We start from the raw sequence: 20,066 nt of genomic DNA, 5'->3' as shown, positions 1-20,066 counted from the left end.
GGGAAGGTCATTGATATGAACGATCCCCTGTGGTCTTGAAACATCTGCCAAGAATATAGATATTTATATAAAGATTTTAAACAATATTAATAAAAAATTAATATACAAACATGAAAACATAAAAAAAAACATACTTTTCTAATCCAACTGCTCTTTGATTCTTAATGCCTACGATTTAAAAAAAGCCCCATGGTATTTAAAACAATGCATAAATAGATACTATAAATGGGAAACAAATTGGAGGCAAAGGCCTCTGCAGAGAAACTAGACACCCCTGCTTAAGGACAAACTGTCATTGTCACCTCTAACCCCGCTTTACAGTACTAGGCGAAACCTAACAGCGAGAAGGAAATTTTTCTCAACTGTCAGTAATTAACATAAAATACTGCATAAGCAACAGAGCTGAGAACGGCATTTTGCCCCAGGTAAGATGGGGGTGGGGGGACGTGTTAAAGTAAAAAACAAAAAGGCAGTTCTATTAAAATTCAGCTTGGTGGATGATTACAAAAACTGGTAGGGTCTTCTAAAATTAAAACGAGAGTATGTGATTCAAAAACCATAATTACTCTTTTTGTATGTAGCAGTTTTTTTTTAAAAAAAGCTAATCTTTTTTGAGAAGTTTATCATTGGACGAGTATGCAACACAGACATTCACTAACAAAAACATCTGAATGACGTGTGTTTAAGTCAAAGCCTTAGAGGGCCAAAACAGTTACTTTCTCATGGACCCTAGGGAAAACCAAAAATCCATTTTTAAAGTCTTTGATTACAGTTTTTATGATGAAGATAACATGGTGAAAAATGACTCACCGTCATGTTGCGAAAGGCAAATGACTGCAGGCAAGACATGGTGTTGGCAGATTAGAGATCAAACGCATGGATAAATCTATACAGTAGAGGAAGAATGACACTTAGGGTACTGTACAAGGACACGAGTCCTGTAAATGGGGGGAGGGGGAAAGACAAAAACCTTGATAAAAACAGACTCAACTTTCACACAACCTTGAACACACCAATTACAACCCCAACTACATCTATACAGAGGCTGAAATTAACTTTAAAAAGGCAAATCAGAAACAAAAACAAAGAATTTATGAATCAGAACGTCACATGATGAAAAGCTACTTATAAAACTGTGGTGCGGTTTAAGAAAGACAACGCAATATCTAATGACAGGACTGGTTAACAAGCTGCATACATACTAACTATGTACATACAGTAATACAGGAAGCCTTTTCAGGTTTTTAAACAATTTTTAGGACAGCTGTACTGACTCTGGTGGTAATATGAACTGTTTGTATGCAAGTTTACATTTCTATATAGATTCTATATATTTATGAATAATCTCAGTGAAATGTAGAGACCGTCTGAGGTCATTATAGTTCTGCTGGTTAACGATCTGTCCCGTTTAGGGCATGGTACAGTACAATGATGGTTTTTGGTTGTACCATTAGTTGCCACGAGGAGAACGTCAACATTGACATATACATAGTTTCGACAGTTTGTACTGCCCCCCTTTATGTTCTGACTTTAGCTGTAGGGCAAACTAAATGTGCAGAGTAGGGTGCTGGAGGTGCTCCGAATGTGCGTACAACATACTCAAATTGGAGCAAGGCTAGTGATCCGAGTTATTTTGTAGAGGCACACAGTAAGCAGTATCTCAACCATACTAGGTACTAGAAATAGATAACTGATTCTATATGATGGGTCAAGACTGAAATAGTTGCAGATCAAATAGTTTTTGTCTTGTGCTCTAGAGATCTGATTGGGGGCATTGTGAGCCACGTCTGGCCAAGAAGTCATGATGCAAGGGAAATGGCGCACTAGGGTCGCAGTGCTACCTGGGATGTAGTTCAGTTTCCCTCCTTCTCAGGATTTAGATATAAACCAACAACCAATCACTTATTTGACTGCCAATCAAGCCCAATTGAAGTATGCATCTATCAAAAAGGGAATAACTACTTGTTGAACATATGCATGTTTAGAGCAAATGAGGTATTATGAGGTTACTGGGCCTTGTTTTTCATTTGACTGGAGTAGTTCGCTGCAATTGCCAAAACCTCTGCGAATGTAATCGGGAACACAAATTACTGAATGAGAGAAGACACAGGGTACCCGCCACCTTCAGCTGTGTGCTGGACAGTATGCTCTTGAAGGGCTCCTAGATCAGCGAAGCGCTCTCCGCACCATACACATTTAAACTGGGCATCTCTCGCATGCACGCTTTGATGCTTGGCCAGGTGTTCACGCTGCTTGAAACCCTTGTCGCAACTGGCGCACTTATAGGGCTTTTCACCGGTGTGGACACGCCTGTGTCGCTGCATCTCTGACGAGTACTTAAAGCGCTTCTCACAGTCGGGACACTTCAGGGGCTTCTCACGGGATGGGTCGCATCGGTGCTGCACGAACTCTGAGGAGGACAGGAAGCGTCGGTCACACAGCGAGCATTTGAGAGGCTTCTCGGTACAGTGGGAATTCTGATGGCGCTGTAGTGTGGTGGCCTTTTTGTAAGCCTTTCCGCACACGTCACACTTGTAGGGCTTGTCTGGATTTGTGGGTGTCGAGGAGGACTCGCCACATTTGTGGCGTAGCAGCTCCCCAGACTGGCTGAAGCCCTTGCCGCAGGAGGCACACTTGAAGAGGTTATCCATGCCATGAACGTGCTGGTGATACAGCAGGTGGGACGGCTGCAGGAAGCCCTTGTCGCACAGGTTGCATTTGAAGGGGCGGTCCGCGGAGGCCTTGTGAGTGCGCCGGTGGCGCACCAGGGCGTACTGCTGTTTGAAGCTCATCTGGCAGTCTTCACAGTGGAACGGGCGTTCCTCCGAGTGGGTGCGTTCGTGCTGTCTCAGGTCGGATGGACGCTTAAAGCCCTTCCCACATGTGGCACAGCGAAACGGCCGAGCACCTTGCGGCTGACACTGATGGTGGAGGAGCTCGGAAGACTCTTTGAAGTGCAACTCGCAGAGGTTGCATTTAAACAGGTGCTCACCTGAGTGGGCATACATGTGACGGACTAGATGAGAGCGGTGTTTGAAGCTCTTCTCACACACCGCACACTTGAATGGTCGTTCAGAGCTGTGGGTGCGCTGATGGTGGGCTAGATGAGAGGACTGGCTGAAGCTTTTGTCGCATGTTTCACATTTAAACGGCTTCTCGCCCGTGTGGACGCGTTCATGACGTGTGAGCTCAGATAAGTGACGGAAGCCCTTGGAGCACACTGAACACTTGTACGGCCTGTCAGGTTGCGAAGGCTCGAACGTAGGCTGGCCTGATGTCCCGACGGCAGCGCTGCCACTAGAAGACGCTTCGTCATTGGATGGTTGCCCTGGGGTGGCTGTTGATGAAGTCGGCGTGGCATTTCCAGAACCCGGTCGATACGTTTTCTCACATATGGAGCACTTCATGGGGTTTCCGCTGTTATGGGCATTGTGATGATGCGCTAGCGAAGTCAGCAGCGAAAAGCCCATCTTGCACACTCCGCACACAAAGGGTTTCTGCTCCACCTGCACACACTGGTGCTCCAAAAGGTCAGTGGCTTGGTGGAAGATTTTCAGACACTGTGTGCACTGAAACGAACGATCTTGGCTCACCATGCACTGGTGCTCATGTGGATTAGCCAGATGGGAGATGTCATGGCCACACGCACCACACTTGTGTCCTCCTTCACTCCCTACATGCAAGGAGGACTGCTGCGCTTGTGCCGGATGCGGTTGCTGACTGTGATGCTGCTGTTGTTGTTGCTGCTGCTGCTGTTGTTGCTGCTGCTGCTGGGATTGTTGCTGCAATGCTGTGTCCGGCTGGAGGACGATGCCGTAGACGGTGCAGCCAAGTGCGTCTGCCCCTGGTGGGATGGTGTGCACGACTGGAGGCGGGGCAACAGCATGCTGCTGCCACGCCTCCGTCATCCGCGCTCGGGTGTACGGATTCAGCTTGGAGCCGTACTTGGACCGTTTTCTGGATGAAGGGATTGTTGGACTGCCCACGACGGGGAAAGAAAAAAGTAGCTAATAATGCTTTCAGGAACACGATGTGAGTATCAGACAAAAGTGCAAAGGACCATGACCTTCTTAATCACCTTGGAACAGCACTATAAGAAAAAACAAACAAACAAGAAAACTGGATGAAAAACTTGCAATAAACCACAGCACACATCTTGAGAGGCATTTACACCGCAGTGCTTCACAAAAATTATGGCCTGTGAAAGAGTTTTGGGCCAATTGATAGAACTATCATTTGCCTCCTGTGGTCGACCAGTATATTGCCAAGGCCAATATATCGGCCGATTATATGGTGTTTTAAACATATTTTTGCAGATATTTTTTCCGATTGGCCAATGTGTTAGAAGTGGGACTTTTATTTTGATTTTGGGCCATATTTTCATTTTGATTGGTGACGTTGAAAACACCAGTGCCTAAGATCAGCGCTTCTGTCTTTTCCTTCTGTCTTAATTAGTTACTGGCCTCTGCTAAACAGTCATATCTAATATGTAATTACATAGACCTGTTGAACAAAACAAAGACAATCAAAAAAGTATAGCTTTTATATTATTAGCAACAGAAAGGCAAACAATAGGCTATAAGACCTTCTCAGTTTCCTTCAACATTCAGCTAATACGCATCTATATCATTAAAACAAATATCTGAAAATCCAATAGACATTTAATTTCACAATCCTTTCCGATTTATTCGAATCCATCCGTGAGATCTTCTGAAGTGAGTTTGTAGCCTGCATTAATGTGTTTTTGTGCGTGATGGTCGCTCCGTGCGTGAATGTGGACAGGAGAATTCAGCTTCACTGGAGACAATATGCTGCACTATATTCAGTTGACCACTGTCATATTAATGTAATTTACATAGTGCTCAGTGCTACCTTGTCTGTAATTGAAACAAATATAAATACCAGGGTGCACAAACTTACCAGATTACTGAGTTCCCTATTAGCCTACAGTTTTTACTTTCTTTTTTTATTCATATATTTTTAAACTATTTATTTATTTGTGAAAAATACTGTAATATGATTGCAGGATCAAGAAGTTGCCATATAAAAGTATAAGCATGTTTATTTTAAATTTATTAAATACTATTTAAGTTATGTAGGCTATATTATATATCTGCTTTAATTCAGGCATCGGCTACCCGGCTCGCTATGATATCGGCATCGGTCGACCACTACTGGTCTCATCCATAGTTGCCAAGTCTGCGTATAACACGCGACTTTGGGCTTTCTTTTTTGGCAAGACGCATTAAAAAAATCTGGAGTCACAGGTTGCAGTTTTTTGGGCTTATTTTAAAAGATATTTATGGTCGCTGTTTTGTCCAAGACATTGACTGACACCGTCTTCTCTTCACACAGCTAATAGTCATTCAATGCAACGATACAAGTGCTGTAGTAATTCGTCCTCATACATCCCATCTATATTGCAGAACTACATTAGAGCTTTCCTGTGTCCCGATAGACTGAATCATAGATTTTTTTCTCTCCATATTATTAATATGGTTTGCAATGTACGTGTTCACCACTGCTCCTAATAATAATGTGTGCACTAACTCCGACTATGGTTTACCATATTTGGCCATAAATGATAAATGATTTTTCACTTTGTCTCTTTCCACCTCCAAACCTATTCTGTTCACAGCTGATTGGAGGATATTGCGACACTTTCAAGGAAGCATTTATATAACTTTAAAAAAATATTTTAAAAAATTTAGAGAGAGAGAGAGAGAGAGAGAGAGAGAGAGAGAGAGAGAGAAAGATCTGTCCACACGAATCCGGCGTTTTGGAAGCATGAATTCTATATTTGTTTTAAACCAGGTCCCAGAGTGGATAAATCTGAAAACGATATTCTTGCGTTTTTGTGTGTACAGCCAATCTGTATATTTTGTGAAGCGGTGATGTCATCACACTATGTCTGGCACAGTAAAAGAGTTAAGGGATACAACTACGGGCACTGGGCATGCGCACATCAATATTGCGTCATTTAATAACTGTATTTGCATTACTGTAAGGTCGGGTTTAGAGTTGGGGTAGGTGTAGACGTAAATAAAACACGTCTGTTAAGTAGCGAATGTATTTATTGTTATTTTATCGTGAGATTTTGCCTCACCTCCTACCACTGCTATACCCCTTCTAGCCACAACTCTTCTTCTTTGTTTTTCAGCAGGGCCTGGCAGAATTACAGCGCCACACACTGGCCTGGCATGTACAGGTCCTTCTCAAAAAATTTGCATATTGTGATAGCATATTGATAAAATTAGCATACTGTGCCAGATTCAGGGGGAAGACTGGGGAGAAGGAAATGCCTGAAGTCCAGTGTCAAGTACCCACAGTCAGTGATGGTCTGGGGTGCCATGTCAGCTGCTGGTGTTGGTCCACTGCGTTTTATTAAGGGCAGGGTCAATGCAGCTAGCTATCAGGAGATTTTGGAGCACTTCATGCTTCCATCTGCTGAAAAGCTTTATGGAGATGATTTCGTTTTTCAGCACGACCTGGCACCTGCTCACAGTGCCAAAACCACCGGTAAATGGTTTACTGACCATGGTATTACTGTGCTCAATTGGCCTGCCAACTCTCCTGACCTGAACCCCATAGAGAATCTGTGGGATATTGTGAAGAGAAAGTTGAGAGACGCAAGACCCAACACTCTGGATGAGCTTAAGGCCGCTATCGAAGCATCCTGGGCCTCCATAACACCTCAGCAGTGCCACAGGCTGATCGCCTCCATGCCACGCCGCATTGAAGCAGTCATTTCTGCAAAAGGATTCCCGACCAAGTATTGAGTGCATAACTGAACATAATTATTTGAAGGCTGACTTTTTTTTAAAAATTAAAAACACTTTTTTCTTTTATTGGTCGGATAAAATATGCTAATTTTTTGAGATAAAAGACCTGAAATATTTCAGTTGGTGTGCAATGAATCTAAAATATATGAAAGTTTAATTTTTATCATTACATTATGGAAAATAATGAACTTTATCACAATATGCTAATTTTTTTTAGAAGGACCTGTATACTACATCGTTTTGAGTCGGTTTCGGTGATCTCGTGTGGACGCAGTTATTTCATGAAACGAGGAAAATAAAAAGATCGGATTGGGAAAGCTCTGGCTTCGTGTGGACGGGGCCTTATACAGAATAAAATATACTAATTGTACAATAAGAGTCAGAACACTGATTGTGGCTTGCAACATAAAACTGACCAGAAGTCACTATTTTGAGTCTTGGCTAGCTGGTCTGCAAGAAAAGATCTGCATCATTTCCGTCAATGCACTCCAAATCATCTTTACCTAGAATCTTATCTGAGCACTTGATAAACTAACAATAAACAAAGATTATCAATTAAGTGAACAACAAATGAAATCTGATGGATCACAGAATACTTTATCCTAGCAATACCTTGGAGTATATGTCTGGTACACCTTATGTTTCAAGCTGGATAAGCGAAATGGACTCTTCTGCCGAACTACAGCATTTTGGGGGCATCACAGAACGTGCATACGATGCCCAAAATGCTGTCTTAAGTAGGTAACGTTAGCACACTAGTTTTTGAGTCAGTCTTATTGTCTCACAGTAATAACCTTAGTGTATTAAATGGGTACTATTGTGCCAAAGCATGCATCCTTTGTTATAAAAATGTAATACATAAAGATAACTACTGACGCATTTGTTTACACACAATTTGTTCAAACATATTCACGGTTTTAATCGCGTGAATAAAAGCCGGCGAGATAATTTTCAACGTTCAGCAGCATGAATATTTAAATCAAACACAATAGCATATAAAACGGGGATTTTTAAGACACCGGGAGAAAACACATAGCATTGCAAAACAGCTAACGAATATTTGCAAGCTGGCTAGCAGGCTAACATTAGCGTTGCAACACACATCCTTCCAAATTATGTTCAGATACACATATTACCTTTTTTTTCAGATGCGGATTCCACGATTGTTTAATCTCAGCGATAGAAGATCAACCAAGAAAAAAGCTTATGGTGTTTCTGGAGGCCGTTAATCTTCCGCCGTTCCGCGGTCTCTGTTAGGCCGCACCCCTGGCCAGTGCCTGCAAAAAAACATGAAAACCATACAAAACTCTCCGAATCTTTCCTTGGTTGCTACGTAAAATCTCGATAGCAGTCTTTTCAGCGTTTGCAGAGCATTTAGGGGAGCTGGATGGATAGGAAACGCCGACACATAGTGCGTTTTATTTCGGGCTTAGATCGCTGACCACCGAAACCCCCGAAAGCCGCACAGGAACCTGAATAACACATAATTGGCATATTCACAAAACATACCGGAACTTCATTAATTTTATTCAAAAACGGCTTTTAGATAGTCATATTCGTACTAAAATAAACGCTATTATTACTCCTTAAAATGTCTATCACGGTTTTAGGGTGTATATATATGGTTTATTTTGTTAATGCTTTTTGGGAGATAATGAAAGGGTAATAGTTAGTAGAAAATAAACATCAACATTTTGTTCGTATGAACATTGTATGCTAGTGTTTATGGTCATTGCTTAGTGCAATGTTGACTGCGATTTGTTTTTTGTTTTTATTTAGTTTTTTATAAAGGGCGGAATGCAAAAGAGTCGGAACCATTTGAATCAATGTTTGCTGTAGTGGGACGCTGTGTTGAAACACCGTTTGTTTATTTGTCTGAATCGGTTCTTTCAAACGGTTAGTTTCAAAGAACCGGAATGCACTGATGTATTAAACCATTTAAGAAAATAAATTTTAAAATATATAATATTAAAATGTACTAATTTCTCCTAAGGAAAACAAAACAGAATGACACCAGAAACCAACACGGTTTTCTCTGTCTGTTGATATAAAGCTGTCGTTCAACCTGTATTCATTATTTTTTATATTTTTGTTACTATTTATAGCCACCTGGGATCAATCATACGCTAAGTTGTTGACTCGAGAACCGCTCGGAAAGCTTAATTGTGACATCAAAAAATAACCGGTGTCACATGAACCGGTTCAATTGATTCATTGTAAAAGATCCGATTCAAAATAATTATTCGTTAATGAAAACCAGTGTCTGTTGTCGTGGGGCGCCGCGAAGAAGCAGATCCATCGGAAGCGCTTTTAACGTGACTATAAAAGTGTCGTCACGTATCTGAGATGTTTGTTTTTTAATACTCTGGTGTAGTTTTTAATACCTTCTTCCTTAGTATGATTGTCAATTACAGTAGTAGCAGTTCTGAAGATGAAACTGATAACCCTTCAAAAAATGATTCCTCGCCTCCAAGGAAAAGAGGAAAACTTGAGAATGAAAGCAGGTTTGGTGCGTTTGATCTTCTGTGGTTTCGTTTTCTTTTGATTTGTTTTGCTAGGGCTCTAAGTTCTTCTTCTACCTGAATAGCACCAGTGAACCTTTGGATCATGGATCTGTTAAAAGCAAAGCAGACAAATCAGCCCACTTGACACCTCGCCTGCCTCTTCCTGAGAGCGTAAAGGAGATGTTCAGAGAATCAGAAGAACAGTGGGCCGATAAAAGAGATGAGCATGGAGGGCGACTGCGGTCCTTCCAGCATGAGCGGGGCAACTGGGCTACATACGTCTTCTTTCCATGTAAGCATTTTCCCTGAGTGTATTTCGATTGATACTGTAATTTCTTGTTGAATGACCTTTAATCTTTTTTAGATGATCCTGAGGAAGCCTTTCTGGAGGTACTAAATGAAATGATGGTGGTTGCGGCAGCTTACGACATCCCTTTGACCCTATCTGAGGAATTTCACCTCAGTCTCTCAAAGACGGTGGTTCTGCGACATCACTGGATTCAACCGTTCATCCAGTCCATTCGGAATGGTCTGACACATTTCCAGAAGTCTGTGCTATTTTATCAACAGTCAACACCTCATTGTTTCCATTTTAAAACATGTCAGTTGCTGGGTATCTAAGTCAGATTGTTTCCTCAGGTTTCTCTGCTTGGCTGATAAACTGATGGTATATTCTAATGCTGAAAAGACTAGGTATTTTATTACTCTTGCTTTTAATTACCAAACTAGGCTGTTTTATTTATTTCAATGTTTTAATGGCATAAAGTTTATGCAGGACCTTCCTTGGTTTGGAAATCTCCTCTGGAAAAACTCAGTTGCTTGAGCTCATCAAAATAGTGGATCAAACAATGAAAGAATTCAACCTCAGCACCTTTTATAAGGTAAAAACATGGCATTGGTATCATATCTGTGGACAAATGTATATCAAATTTCATGTAACAGCCCCGTTTACTTATAGGAGCCTTCTTTCCACATAAGCCTTGCTTGGTGTGTGGGTGACCACACAGAAAGTCTGAAAAAGGCATGCTTATCAGAATTGCAGGTAGGAACCCAAACAGATCTGTATCACAAACTAAACATGAAGTATTGATTAAAGGTAAAGGTCGAGGAGCTGTTTTTGTGTCTGCCAATTAAAATATAATAACTTGATTATGATTGTAAAATTGAATGATTTTACTTTTCAGAGTCTCATTGATGCTCATGAAGATGGGGCGTTTCACATACGGCTCAACTGCACAGAGCTTCGCTGCAAAACGGGAAATAAAGTCTTTAATTTCGCTCTCCAATGAGCTTGAAATTATGGAAGCTTATTTCTGCCACACACAAAAAAAGGAAGTCAAAATTGTGAGATATGAACTCGACTATGCGGAAAAAGTGAGAATCACAATAAGCATTTTTATATTTTCTGTAGTGGAAATAAGCTTCCATATGCATCGGTATAGTAGTGATATGGATTGAGGGTTGAAGAATATAATAAAAGATTTTCTTTAAATACTAACTATGACGCATGGAATGTTTCTTTAAGTTACCATTTTAGTAAAGTGCATTTTATTGTACATATTTGCAGAATAGTGATTTTTCACTAACCCAGAGCATGTATGTCATTGTCTTTTGTGTGAGTAAGAAAAAGTCATGCTGTGGTTTAGTATTGCATTTTCCCATCATATGTTACCATTACCTGTTTATGAGCAACACACCACATCCTGAAACTGAAAGACTTAAGTTAAACTTTCCACAGTTTGTTGTACTTTTAAAATACATTTAACAGAATTAAGAATCTAAGAACCTCAATTCAACAACAAAAAAGGTGACAAATTCTTTTTTTCCCCACAAATTCTTGTTCAATAACTCAAGGGCAGACTTTGTTCACATGTAACAAGTTAACCCATCCTGGGCCATGGCACAGATGTGATCAAGAGAGGTTAAGCTGACGTAAATTGAGCAATGAGATATCCAGCAGTTGGGTTACACATTCTACATTCAAGAGAATCTGATAAAAATACATAAGATCAATACTGGTCAGAGACAACCTGATAAATAGCCACTTGCTTGTTAGTAGGAACAACAGACATACTGCAGTGTCAGTACAATTCGGATAGAAACATTTAAAAAAAGCACTTAATCTGTAGATTAAAGAAGTTGTGGCTATAAGAGGTAAAGTTTAAAAAGGTTAAAACAATTATATTTATAAATGACAAGGATTAACGGCAGGCAATTGCTATTTTACATTAAACATCTGGAAATTACCCAACCGTAAACAACTTCTGTATACAATTTTACGTTGATGTCCTGGAACTCCAAAACTAATTATGATAAGGAACATCTTTTGGAAGTGATCGACATCCACCAAAAAAGAAGAACTGAGTCCTGTCTGTTTGGCAAACCAGAACTATCAGGTCAAAGTTAAAAAGGGGAAGTGTAAAGCCTTGATGCCATCATGGTGGAAACAGGACTTTTTTGATGTAGTCAACCGTGGTTATGTTCAACAACATGGCGACGTGCTCGTTCCCAGGCAGCTCTAACATTTGGACAGGCTGTTTCTGCTGGGTCTTCCAGCGTTTGCATTGTGTGGCGCTCAACAGGTTGACTGTTCCATCTCCGTCCCCGTTGATGACGGTGGGGTCTACATCTGGGAAGTTCGTGTAATTGTAGCCCTGAGGTGTGGGAATGCCGCTGCCATAAAGACAGTGGACAGGAACGCCCGGGGGCTGAAGTGCACTGACCAGCGGTTCCGTGTCCTTCCTCATGGCCCAGCCGTCCTCATAGTCAATGTCTTTGAAGAAGCGCTGATAGTCTTGGACTGTGTAGCTGGCGTTGGGGGTGGAAACCAGGACCATATCCTTGGGCCAGGAGTGGGCATAGGGGAAGAGCCAGACTGTGGATACGGCCGTTCGCTGCTGGGAGCGGATTTTTAGAGGACTGATGACGGGAATGCGGTTGTTGTCGCCTGGGATGAACACAATCAAATGAGTGGTCGTAAATGGGTTTTAAAATGGAATCAAAATGGACAATTTTTTTATGGAATACGGCAGTGCCTATTATAAATTATTTATCCATGTACATCATTATCCTTAATCTTTCAATCAAAATAACTCCCCCTCCCTCTTGCAGTGTCATCTCTTCCATGTTTACTGGCACGAGGGCGGGCAACCTGTCACGTTAGATTAACCAATCGCAAACGATCAAACCTTCCAATCAATTCCCCATGGGCAAAATTAATTAATCTTCAAAAAGGTTTTTAAACATACTTTTCAAATAAAATAGTTTAACCAATATAATAAATAATAAAATATTAATTCAATAATTTAAAATCATTAAGTCATAAAATTTGAGTCCCCACGCAACATGACACAAATGCTTTAAAAATCTGAATAAGCAGATTTGTCAATTAAATTATTAAAAGGTGAGTTCACCAAAAAATGAAAATTATGTAATTAATTACTTGCCCTTGTCATCCCAAACCTTTAAGACTTTCGTTCATCTTCGGAACACAAATTAAGATCTATTCCATAAAATCTGAGTGATTTCAGTCCCTCCAGCTACACAACTGAAACTTTGAAGCTTTAAAAAGTTCATATAGAGATTGTAAAATAAAATAAAAACAGTTTAGTTCACATTTTCTGTGACAAGATCACATTATATGATGAACAAATTAAATTTAGGCTTTTATTTACATTTAAACACTGATCAGTGATTATAAACCGGAGCTCAACCGAACTTTCCTGCATAACACGAGAATGAACTTCATTGGTTCTCCCGCGTCAAGCGAAAATGCTTGAGCTTCTGTTTACCACAACTGATTGATGAAATTTGATGTTTCAAGTTGATGAATGTTCCTGTGAATAAAAGGCAAAATTCAATCCGTTTATCATATAAAGCGACCCGATTGTCTTGCACAGTTGCAGTGGAGGGACAGAAATCTCTGAGATTTCATCAAAATATCTTTATTTGTGTTCCAAAGATGAAAGAAAGTCTTGTGGGTTTGGAACGACATGAGGGTGAGTAATCAATAACAATTTTCATTTTCGGGTTAACTAACTAACTAAATATAAAATATAATTATTACTAAATAATATTTTTGCCACAAAAATTGTAATACAAGATTATGCCAACTACTTAAGGTTTTCTTTTTAAGAGAAATAATGATATCAGGACAGCTGTATCACCATAACAGTTTTAACTTCATGCCCTCAAAAAAAAAAATCTAAATTAATTTAAATTCAGAATAGGATTTAAAAGGTGTATTCAAACATTTGTATATGTGAGTTGCATATTTAATGCATTTAAAGGGATAGTTCACCCCAAAATGAAAATTGGATGTTTATCCGCTTACCCCCATCCAAGTGCATCCAAGATGTAGGTGTCTTTGTTTTTTCAGTAGAACAAAAATGAAGATTGTTAACTTCAACTGTTGTAGTCTGCCAGTCATAATGCACGTGAATGGGTAACAACTCTGAGAGTTAAAAAAACAAAAAAACATGGACAACTTGGACAACATACACAAAAACCCTGCTGCTCTTGAGGACACATTGATGTCTTAAGACACGAACCGATCGGTTTCAGTGAAAAACCCAAATGTATTTGTTTTTTTTTAACCTCATATCTAGACAAATCTCATCTAGTGCCTAATGCCTGCACGGCCGAAGGAGGAATCTACATAATATATACATCTATGATCGCGCAAGTTTGACCTTACCAGACAGAAGTAATGACAGAGGGGAACACAAGATGAGATTTGACTAGATACGAGGTAAAAAAAAACAAACATAAAATACGGTTGGGTTTCTCACTGATCGGTTCGTGTCTTAAGACATCAAAGTGTCCTCACAAGCAGCAGGGTTTTTGTGCATGTTGTCTAAGCATGTTTGTTTTTTACTCTCATAAAGTTGTTACCCATTCACGTGCATTAGGACTGGCAGACTACAACGGTTGGAGTTAAAAATCTTTATTTGTGTTCTACTGAAGAAACAAAGACACCTACATCCTGGATGCTTTGGGGGTAAGCAGATAAACATCACATTTTCATTTTTGGGTGAAATATACAGAAACAAGCTCAATTTACAATGGAAAACAAGAATTTAATCAGCAACTGCATATGTTCGCAGTGTTTTTATTGGCAAGGCAGTTTAGGTTGGATTAATTCTGCAAACTCCGACCCAGTTCATTTGCTGGAATTCATTTTCATTTTATGGCTGCAATAAGCGGTGTTTTCAACCATCTGGCAACCCAAGGTTGTCGAAATACTAAGTAAATTGGCAGTGGGGGGGATCAGACATCCCAAAACATACACTATCATTCAGACACGGAACACACATTTCAAAGTTGAATAACTAGCTGTAGCTTGGCGTTTCAGAGAAAGAAGTATTTGAACTTAGCATACTTAAACATACTATGATTTTTATGCTTTAGTACAGTAAAAAAATAAATACATACAGCATTTTAATTCAGCCAAATTTCCTTCAACAAATTTAGCCCGTACCTGTTGCCATAACTCTCAGAGTTTTGGCTACTCCAGCCCATGGAGGCCCCAGAGAAACAAATGCCTTTATGTACCGGTCCTTCCAAGCCTGTGGTTGTTGATTAAGGAAATAGAGCGTGTACATGTTCCCCATACTGTGTGCGATGAGGACCACAGGACCTCCAGCCTTATTAGCCATCTCCTCAATCATCTGCTGCAGGCGCAAGAAGTACTCCTTGTTCTCATCTACAGGTACAGATCAGGGGGAAAAGTGTCCAATTTAGACATTAAGAGAAGAATCAACATGTTTCCCAGAACTTTGTGCATGAATAGAAGAAGATCCTCACTGGGGGCTTTTCGCCAGTCATAGGGGGCACCTCGAACATCGTCGTCTCTGGTATACCCCCAATCAACCAATGCTTGTACTATAGTGAAGAAGTACATGCCTGAAACAGATAAAGCTCTCTTCAAACAACAGTTACCAATCAACAAATTAACATGATAATAAAAACGCCCAGTTTCCACTCACCCACACTCCGTTTACTGGGATCCAGATATTCCAAACTATATGTCATTCCAAACCCAGGGACTCTGACGTCCACCCCCGGAGGAGATTCAGTGAGGTGGGTTGTACGATTGTACAGTAGCCTTTAAACAAAATAGATGATGATGATGTATTTGCATATTTAAAGCAGGCGATATGAAATCCAAAGCAGCAAAAGCTTGCTTTAAATATCAAAAAGCATGTCTATTAAAGGGATAGTTATCCCAAAAATTAAAATTCTGTCATTAATTACTCGCCCTCACGTCGTTCCAAACCAATAAGAATTTTGTTTATCTTCGGAACATCTATTTGATAAAATCTGAGAAGAAGAACAATCTCATAGACTGCTAAGCAACTGCCACTTTAACACTTCAAAACGTTCAACCTAATCCATGTGAATTGAGCAGTTTAGTCAAAATTTCTAATGAGACATGATCGCTTTATAATGAGGAACAGATTAAATGTAGGCTTTTATTCACATAAAAATTAATCAACAAACATAAACAGAAGCTCAACCGAACATGCTTGACACGCAAGAACAAACCTCATTGGTTCTTGCTGAAGCTCAAATATGCTGCCTAACACAAAAATGAACCTTGTTGGTTCTTGCTGAAGCTCAAATATGCTGCCTAACACAAGAATGAACCTCATTGGTTCTTGCTGAAGCTCAAACGTGCTGCGTAACACAAGAATGAACCTCATTGGTTCTCGCTGAAGCTCAAACGTGCTGCGTAACACAAGAATGAACCTCATTGGTTCTCGCTGAAGCTCAAACGTGCTGCCTAACACAAGAATGAACCTCATTGGTTCTCGCTGAAGCTCAAATATGCTGCCTAACACAAAAATGAACCTTGTTGGTTCTTGCTGAAGCTCAAATATGCTGCCTAACACAAGAATGAACCTCATTGGTTCTTGCTGAAGCTCAAACGTGCTGCGTAACACAAGAATGAACCTCATTGGTTCTCGCTGAAGCTCAAACGTGCTGCGTAACACAAGAATGAACCTCATTGGTTCTCGCTGAAGCTCAAACGTGCTGCCTAACACAAGAATGAACCTCATTGGTTCTCGCTGAAGCTCAAACGTGCTGCCTAACACAAGAATGAACCTCATTGGTTCTTGCTGAAGCTCAAACGTGCTGCCTAACACAAGAATGAACATCATTAGTTTTCGCACGTCAAGTGAACATGCTTAAGCTTCCGTTTACCACAACATATGTGTGAGTTGAAGCGTCAAAACGTCTTTTTGTACCGTCAAAGTGGTAATTGCATAGATATCAATGGAATGACAGAAAGCTCTCAGATTTAATCCAATAGACCTTCATGTGTGTTCCGAAGATGAAAGCAAGTCTTACGGGTTTGGACCGACATGAGGGTGAGTAATTAATGACAGAAGTTTTAGGTGAACTATCCCTTTGATTTCACATTCAAAAAAGTGCATTAGAGCCAACCCATTTTTATCAGCGGCAGTGGCTACAAGTTGTTTTTTGTTCTCCATTTATTTTTTCTGTATTATAAGCTATGAACTGAAAAAAAATACGCTTTAAAAAAAAGTATCGTAAGCTATGAACTAAGCCAATTGGTTACAAGGTGAATCACAGCAATACAAACTTATTTAAAACAAAAAGGTATTTGAAAATTGAAAAAAAGAAAAAGGGACAAGACTGAACACTGGTGAAGTAAAGAACAACATCCCATGAAGTACTGAGAATTACATAAACCAAATAAAAGGGGAGAAATAAAAAATGATTCAGAGTTGTTCATTATACAGTATTATATGCAGAAATACAATCAAACAATCAATATATCTCACAGTAGGTCTGTTTTTAAAGGTTTATAGATTATCGCTAAACTCTATGGAGAGAATGTAGTTTAAAACTGAGTTTTTAATTCTGGAACCAGACTTTTGCCAGCAATAAAACATGCACAACTTCCGGTTGTCTTTCAGCTTTAAGCCGTCCTTTTGCCCTTTACCTCATGTTATCAATCCAGCAGTCAATGGCCACCGGCACAAGAAGCTCCAGGTTGAGCCATAGCGTGAAGAAGTCCTCTGTCTTCTTGTAGCAGATGTAGTGCACTACACTAGGTTTGTCCAGTTTCGCTTCAAGCTGATTCCCAAGGTCTCCTGGAACTATGGATAAATCACGTATAATCTTTTGAATGTCCATTTTATTTTATGGTGACTGACTTTAATGAGTTTTCACAGGATCAGATAAGCACTTCACAATCTACTTTAGATATGATCATAGAATCACTGATTAATAAGACTTGACACTATCACCATTCAAAAGAGGCTATTATCACTACTGATTAAACATCTCTATCATCACCAATCTCTGCAAGTTTGGTCTACTTTGTGGCATTTAACCTCCACTATGTTTATAAGTATAGTTTCCTGCAAAGTTTACATGTCTTTATTGTCAGTCACCACATTCAAGACATGTTTGTACTCCTACTATCAGCTACCGTATAAATATTAGCTTGTCAAATAGTGTACTTAAAAGTGTGCTTTAGATATTATTGTAGACATTTTTGGACTGATAATGTATTGAAGTCATATTTTATTGCTGAATAATGATCCAGTGTAAATTTACACATGAAGACAAATCTTTTTTTCACAAAAAAGTAGTTTTTTTTTTAATTGTTTCTAGCTAAAGATTGTTTCAAGTGAAAATGGTTTTGGGACACAACCACATAACCATATTGGACCAAATGAAACCCTGCTTTTAAAACATGTCAGTAACAGTGATGGTAAGATATGGTAAAACATTGTACCAGAATATGTCATTATGACAGTCCCATGTCAAAAACACCAAGTCTTGGTACTTGAACAAGAACGTATATTTCGTAATTTATAAAATGTTAGCATACATTGACAAATAGTTCTTTTGTTGTTTTACTAACTTTCTTTTACTAATTTTCGCAATCAATGTCACTGGTCTGTTTTTTTTCTCAGGTCATATGACGCGTCATATGAGAAACCGCAAAAGCGAAAATAAACGGATACAACGAAGAAAATAGCAGAAAACAAGAGAGTATAAACAATACAAATCCAAAATATAAAAGTCAATCGGTTATATGTTGAATTTGTGTATGCAGTTGGACCAGGTTTTGACTTCTTCGACAGCTTTAAGGAAAAATTATACATCACCTTATCCCTCGCAGTTTTTTAAGTCATATGCTTTAAACGGTTATTTAAATATCGACTCCTTTCAAGCGGTGTTAAGCCACTAGATTAATATATGGTTATAAATACATTCATATATTGAAAATATTATAAAACACTATCAAATACATGGAAACACACTACATCATGTAATAGTGGTTATATAACAAAATCTAATGTTCATGCATGCACTGTCTAGACAACATTTTGGGCATTTTAACATTTGAGCATCATAATTAGTTAGCAATGTTGCCTAGGAAGGCAGCACACTAGGTTTAGAAACACAGACCGTGTGACAGTTCATCATGAGACAAGTAAACAAACTGTGTGTTGCGTCAAGAACAGAAAAGCAACAGGACATTACAACAACAAAGATAATGTCGTAATACACGAACTTACTGAGAACAACAGGCGGTCGATTCGAGCACACTTTCCCCGGTGAGCATTTCAAACTTCTGCTGTCGGTGGAAGACACCAACAACAAACACAGCTGGAGAATGGCGAGGTTCAACCGATGACAGGGAAGCATTTCTTTCAGTGGCTTCACAGCTGGCTTACAGGATCAACATGCGTTTATCTGTCCATCGTGAGGTGAACGAGTGATCTGAGAAGTGTCTCTTCTGGATCTGAGCGACGGCGACGGGGATGTACACAATGTGACGGTCAAGCAATAGGTGTTTTTAAAGCAGCTAGACGCGAATAAACAATGACAGAACACATCGAGTCGGTGGGCGGAGCTTTGAAAGGCAGTTCGATTATGGCAAGGCTGCAAGAATTGATTTTATTTTTCTGCAATATAAATTACACAACTAGGCTAAAGCAAGGGCTGTCTGTGCGTGATATCTTTCAGAATAACACGTGAAAACCTATTCATATATTTACCACAGGCCCTGCCTGACCTTTATCTACTTTTACATATCTGAATAGCATAAATTGTATTAAATGTATGTATTAAATAAGCCAGTAAAGCCACTCTAAATTAGTATTATTTATATGCTAGCATCATATTTTGAATGAGCTTTTATTTTTATATTTTCAGTTTCAGTCTAGTTGAAGTTTTACTAATGTAGTGCGTTGAGATATTTTTTTTATATTTCTCTGTAGCTTTAATTTATTTTTATTCCAGTTTCAGTAATTTTAGCATTCAATTTAATTTTAATCTAATGCTATTTCATTTTAACTTTATTTCAACTAAATCCATAAAACATGGGAAAACGTTAAAATAAACATTAAAAAAATGAAATAAACCTAAAGTTCTAAAACATAATAGACATAAAAATAAATAAAAACTACACAAAACTGTGCACTACTAATGGAAAGATGACACTTAATACATTTGTTTATTAATAATATTTAAATGAAAATGTGTGTATTGTGTAATATGCATTAAAATGTATAGTCAAGCAATACAAATGTATAAACAAAAAGCACTGATTTCGCTGTAGTGCGCATGTAGACACGGCTGAAGGGAATAATTATTGAATTATTGTCATATTGCACATGTAAGTTGCTTTGTTTCACTCCGTGTGAGGATGATGATCAAAGATCATACAGATTTGAGGAAAAAAGAGATACTACCAAACCAAGTTACTGATTAAAGGAATTCTACTGTCAAA

General features: G+C 39.2%; 3 protein-coding genes across 4 annotated transcripts; 1 reads left to right on the top strand and 2 right to left on the bottom strand.

Annotated features, from left to right (window-relative positions):
- Window positions 1–597: 597 nt before the first annotated feature.
- On the bottom strand, window positions 598–8,266 carry znf319b (zinc finger protein 319b). The gene is made up of 2 exons (XM_067435927.1): window positions 7,919–8,266; window positions 598–4,090 (listed from the first exon to the last, which is right to left on the bottom strand). Exon 2 carries the CDS (start codon window positions 3,906–3,908, stop codon window positions 2,088–2,090), a length of 1,821 nt encoding a protein of 606 aa, XP_067292028.1. The 5' UTR covers window positions 3,909–4,090; window positions 7,919–8,266; the 3' UTR covers window positions 598–2,087.
- Window positions 8,267–9,019: 753 nt separating this feature from the next.
- On the top strand, window positions 9,020–10,784 carry usb1 (U6 snRNA biogenesis 1). 2 transcript variants are annotated; one of them, XM_067435921.1, is made up of 7 exons: window positions 9,020–9,286; window positions 9,370–9,578; window positions 9,651–9,834; window positions 9,926–9,979; window positions 10,062–10,167; window positions 10,245–10,328; window positions 10,471–10,784. In XM_067435921.1, the coding sequence occupies exons 1-7, from the start codon at window positions 9,180–9,182 to the stop codon at window positions 10,573–10,575; spliced, it is 849 nt and encodes a 282-aa protein (XP_067292022.1). In that variant the 5' UTR covers window positions 9,020–9,179; the 3' UTR covers window positions 10,576–10,784. The 2 variants fall into 2 exon arrangements, with proteins under 2 accessions (XP_067292022.1, XP_067292023.1); XM_067435922.1 differs by having other exon boundaries at window positions 9,022–9,291.
- Window positions 10,785–10,817: 33 nt separating this feature from the next.
- Window positions 10,818–19,173, bottom strand: pla2g15 (phospholipase A2, group XV). Its single transcript, XM_067435920.1, has 6 exons — window positions 18,850–19,173; window positions 17,259–17,415; window positions 15,274–15,392; window positions 15,092–15,190; window positions 14,766–14,990; window positions 10,818–12,233 (listed from the first exon to the last, which is right to left on the bottom strand). Exons 1-6 carry the CDS (start codon window positions 18,977–18,979, stop codon window positions 11,722–11,724), a joined length of 1,242 nt encoding a protein of 413 aa, XP_067292021.1. The 5' UTR covers window positions 18,980–19,173; the 3' UTR covers window positions 10,818–11,721.
- Between the last annotated feature and the right edge of the window lie 893 nt (window positions 19,174–20,066).

The sequence above is a fragment of the Pseudorasbora parva genome, chromosome 25 (genome assembly GCF_024679245.1).
Source record: "Pseudorasbora parva isolate DD20220531a chromosome 25, ASM2467924v1, whole genome shotgun sequence".
Taxonomy (NCBI): domain Eukaryota; kingdom Metazoa; phylum Chordata; class Actinopteri; order Cypriniformes; family Gobionidae; genus Pseudorasbora; species Pseudorasbora parva.
Note: the sequence above shows the minus strand (reverse complement) of the source record. Positions and strands in the feature narration are given on the sequence as shown.

What these genes read in the sequence shown, in the direction of transcription:
- znf319b (XM_067435927.1), bottom strand. Translation starts at nt 3,908, where the DNA reads ATGACGGAGGCGTGGCAGCAGCATGCTGTTGCCCCGCCTCCAGTCGTG.
- pla2g15 (XM_067435920.1), bottom strand. Translation starts at nt 18,979, where the DNA reads ATGCTTCCCTGTCATCGGTTGAACCTCGCCATTCTCCAGCTGTGTTTG. An exon ending in TCGACCGCCTGTTGTTCTCA is followed by an intron (nt 17,416 to 18,849) that starts GTAAGTTCGTGT and finishes ATTTATCCATAG; the next exon opens with TTCCAGGAGACCTTGGGAAT. An exon ending in TCTGAGAGTTATGGCAACAG is followed by an intron (nt 12,234 to 14,765) that starts GTACGGGCTAAA and finishes TGTTCATCCCAG; the next exon opens with GCGACAACAACCGCATTCCC.
- usb1 (XM_067435921.1), top strand. Translation starts at nt 9,180, where the DNA reads ATGATTGTCAATTACAGTAGTAGCAGTTCTGAAGATGAAACTGATAAC. An exon ending in TCTAATGCTGAAAAGACTAG is followed by an intron (nt 9,980 to 10,061) that starts GTATTTTATTAC and finishes AAGTTTATGCAG; the next exon opens with GACCTTCCTTGGTTTGGAAA. An exon ending in CATGCTTATCAGAATTGCAG is followed by an intron (nt 10,329 to 10,470) that starts GTAGGAACCCAA and finishes TTTACTTTTCAG; the next exon opens with AGTCTCATTGATGCTCATGA.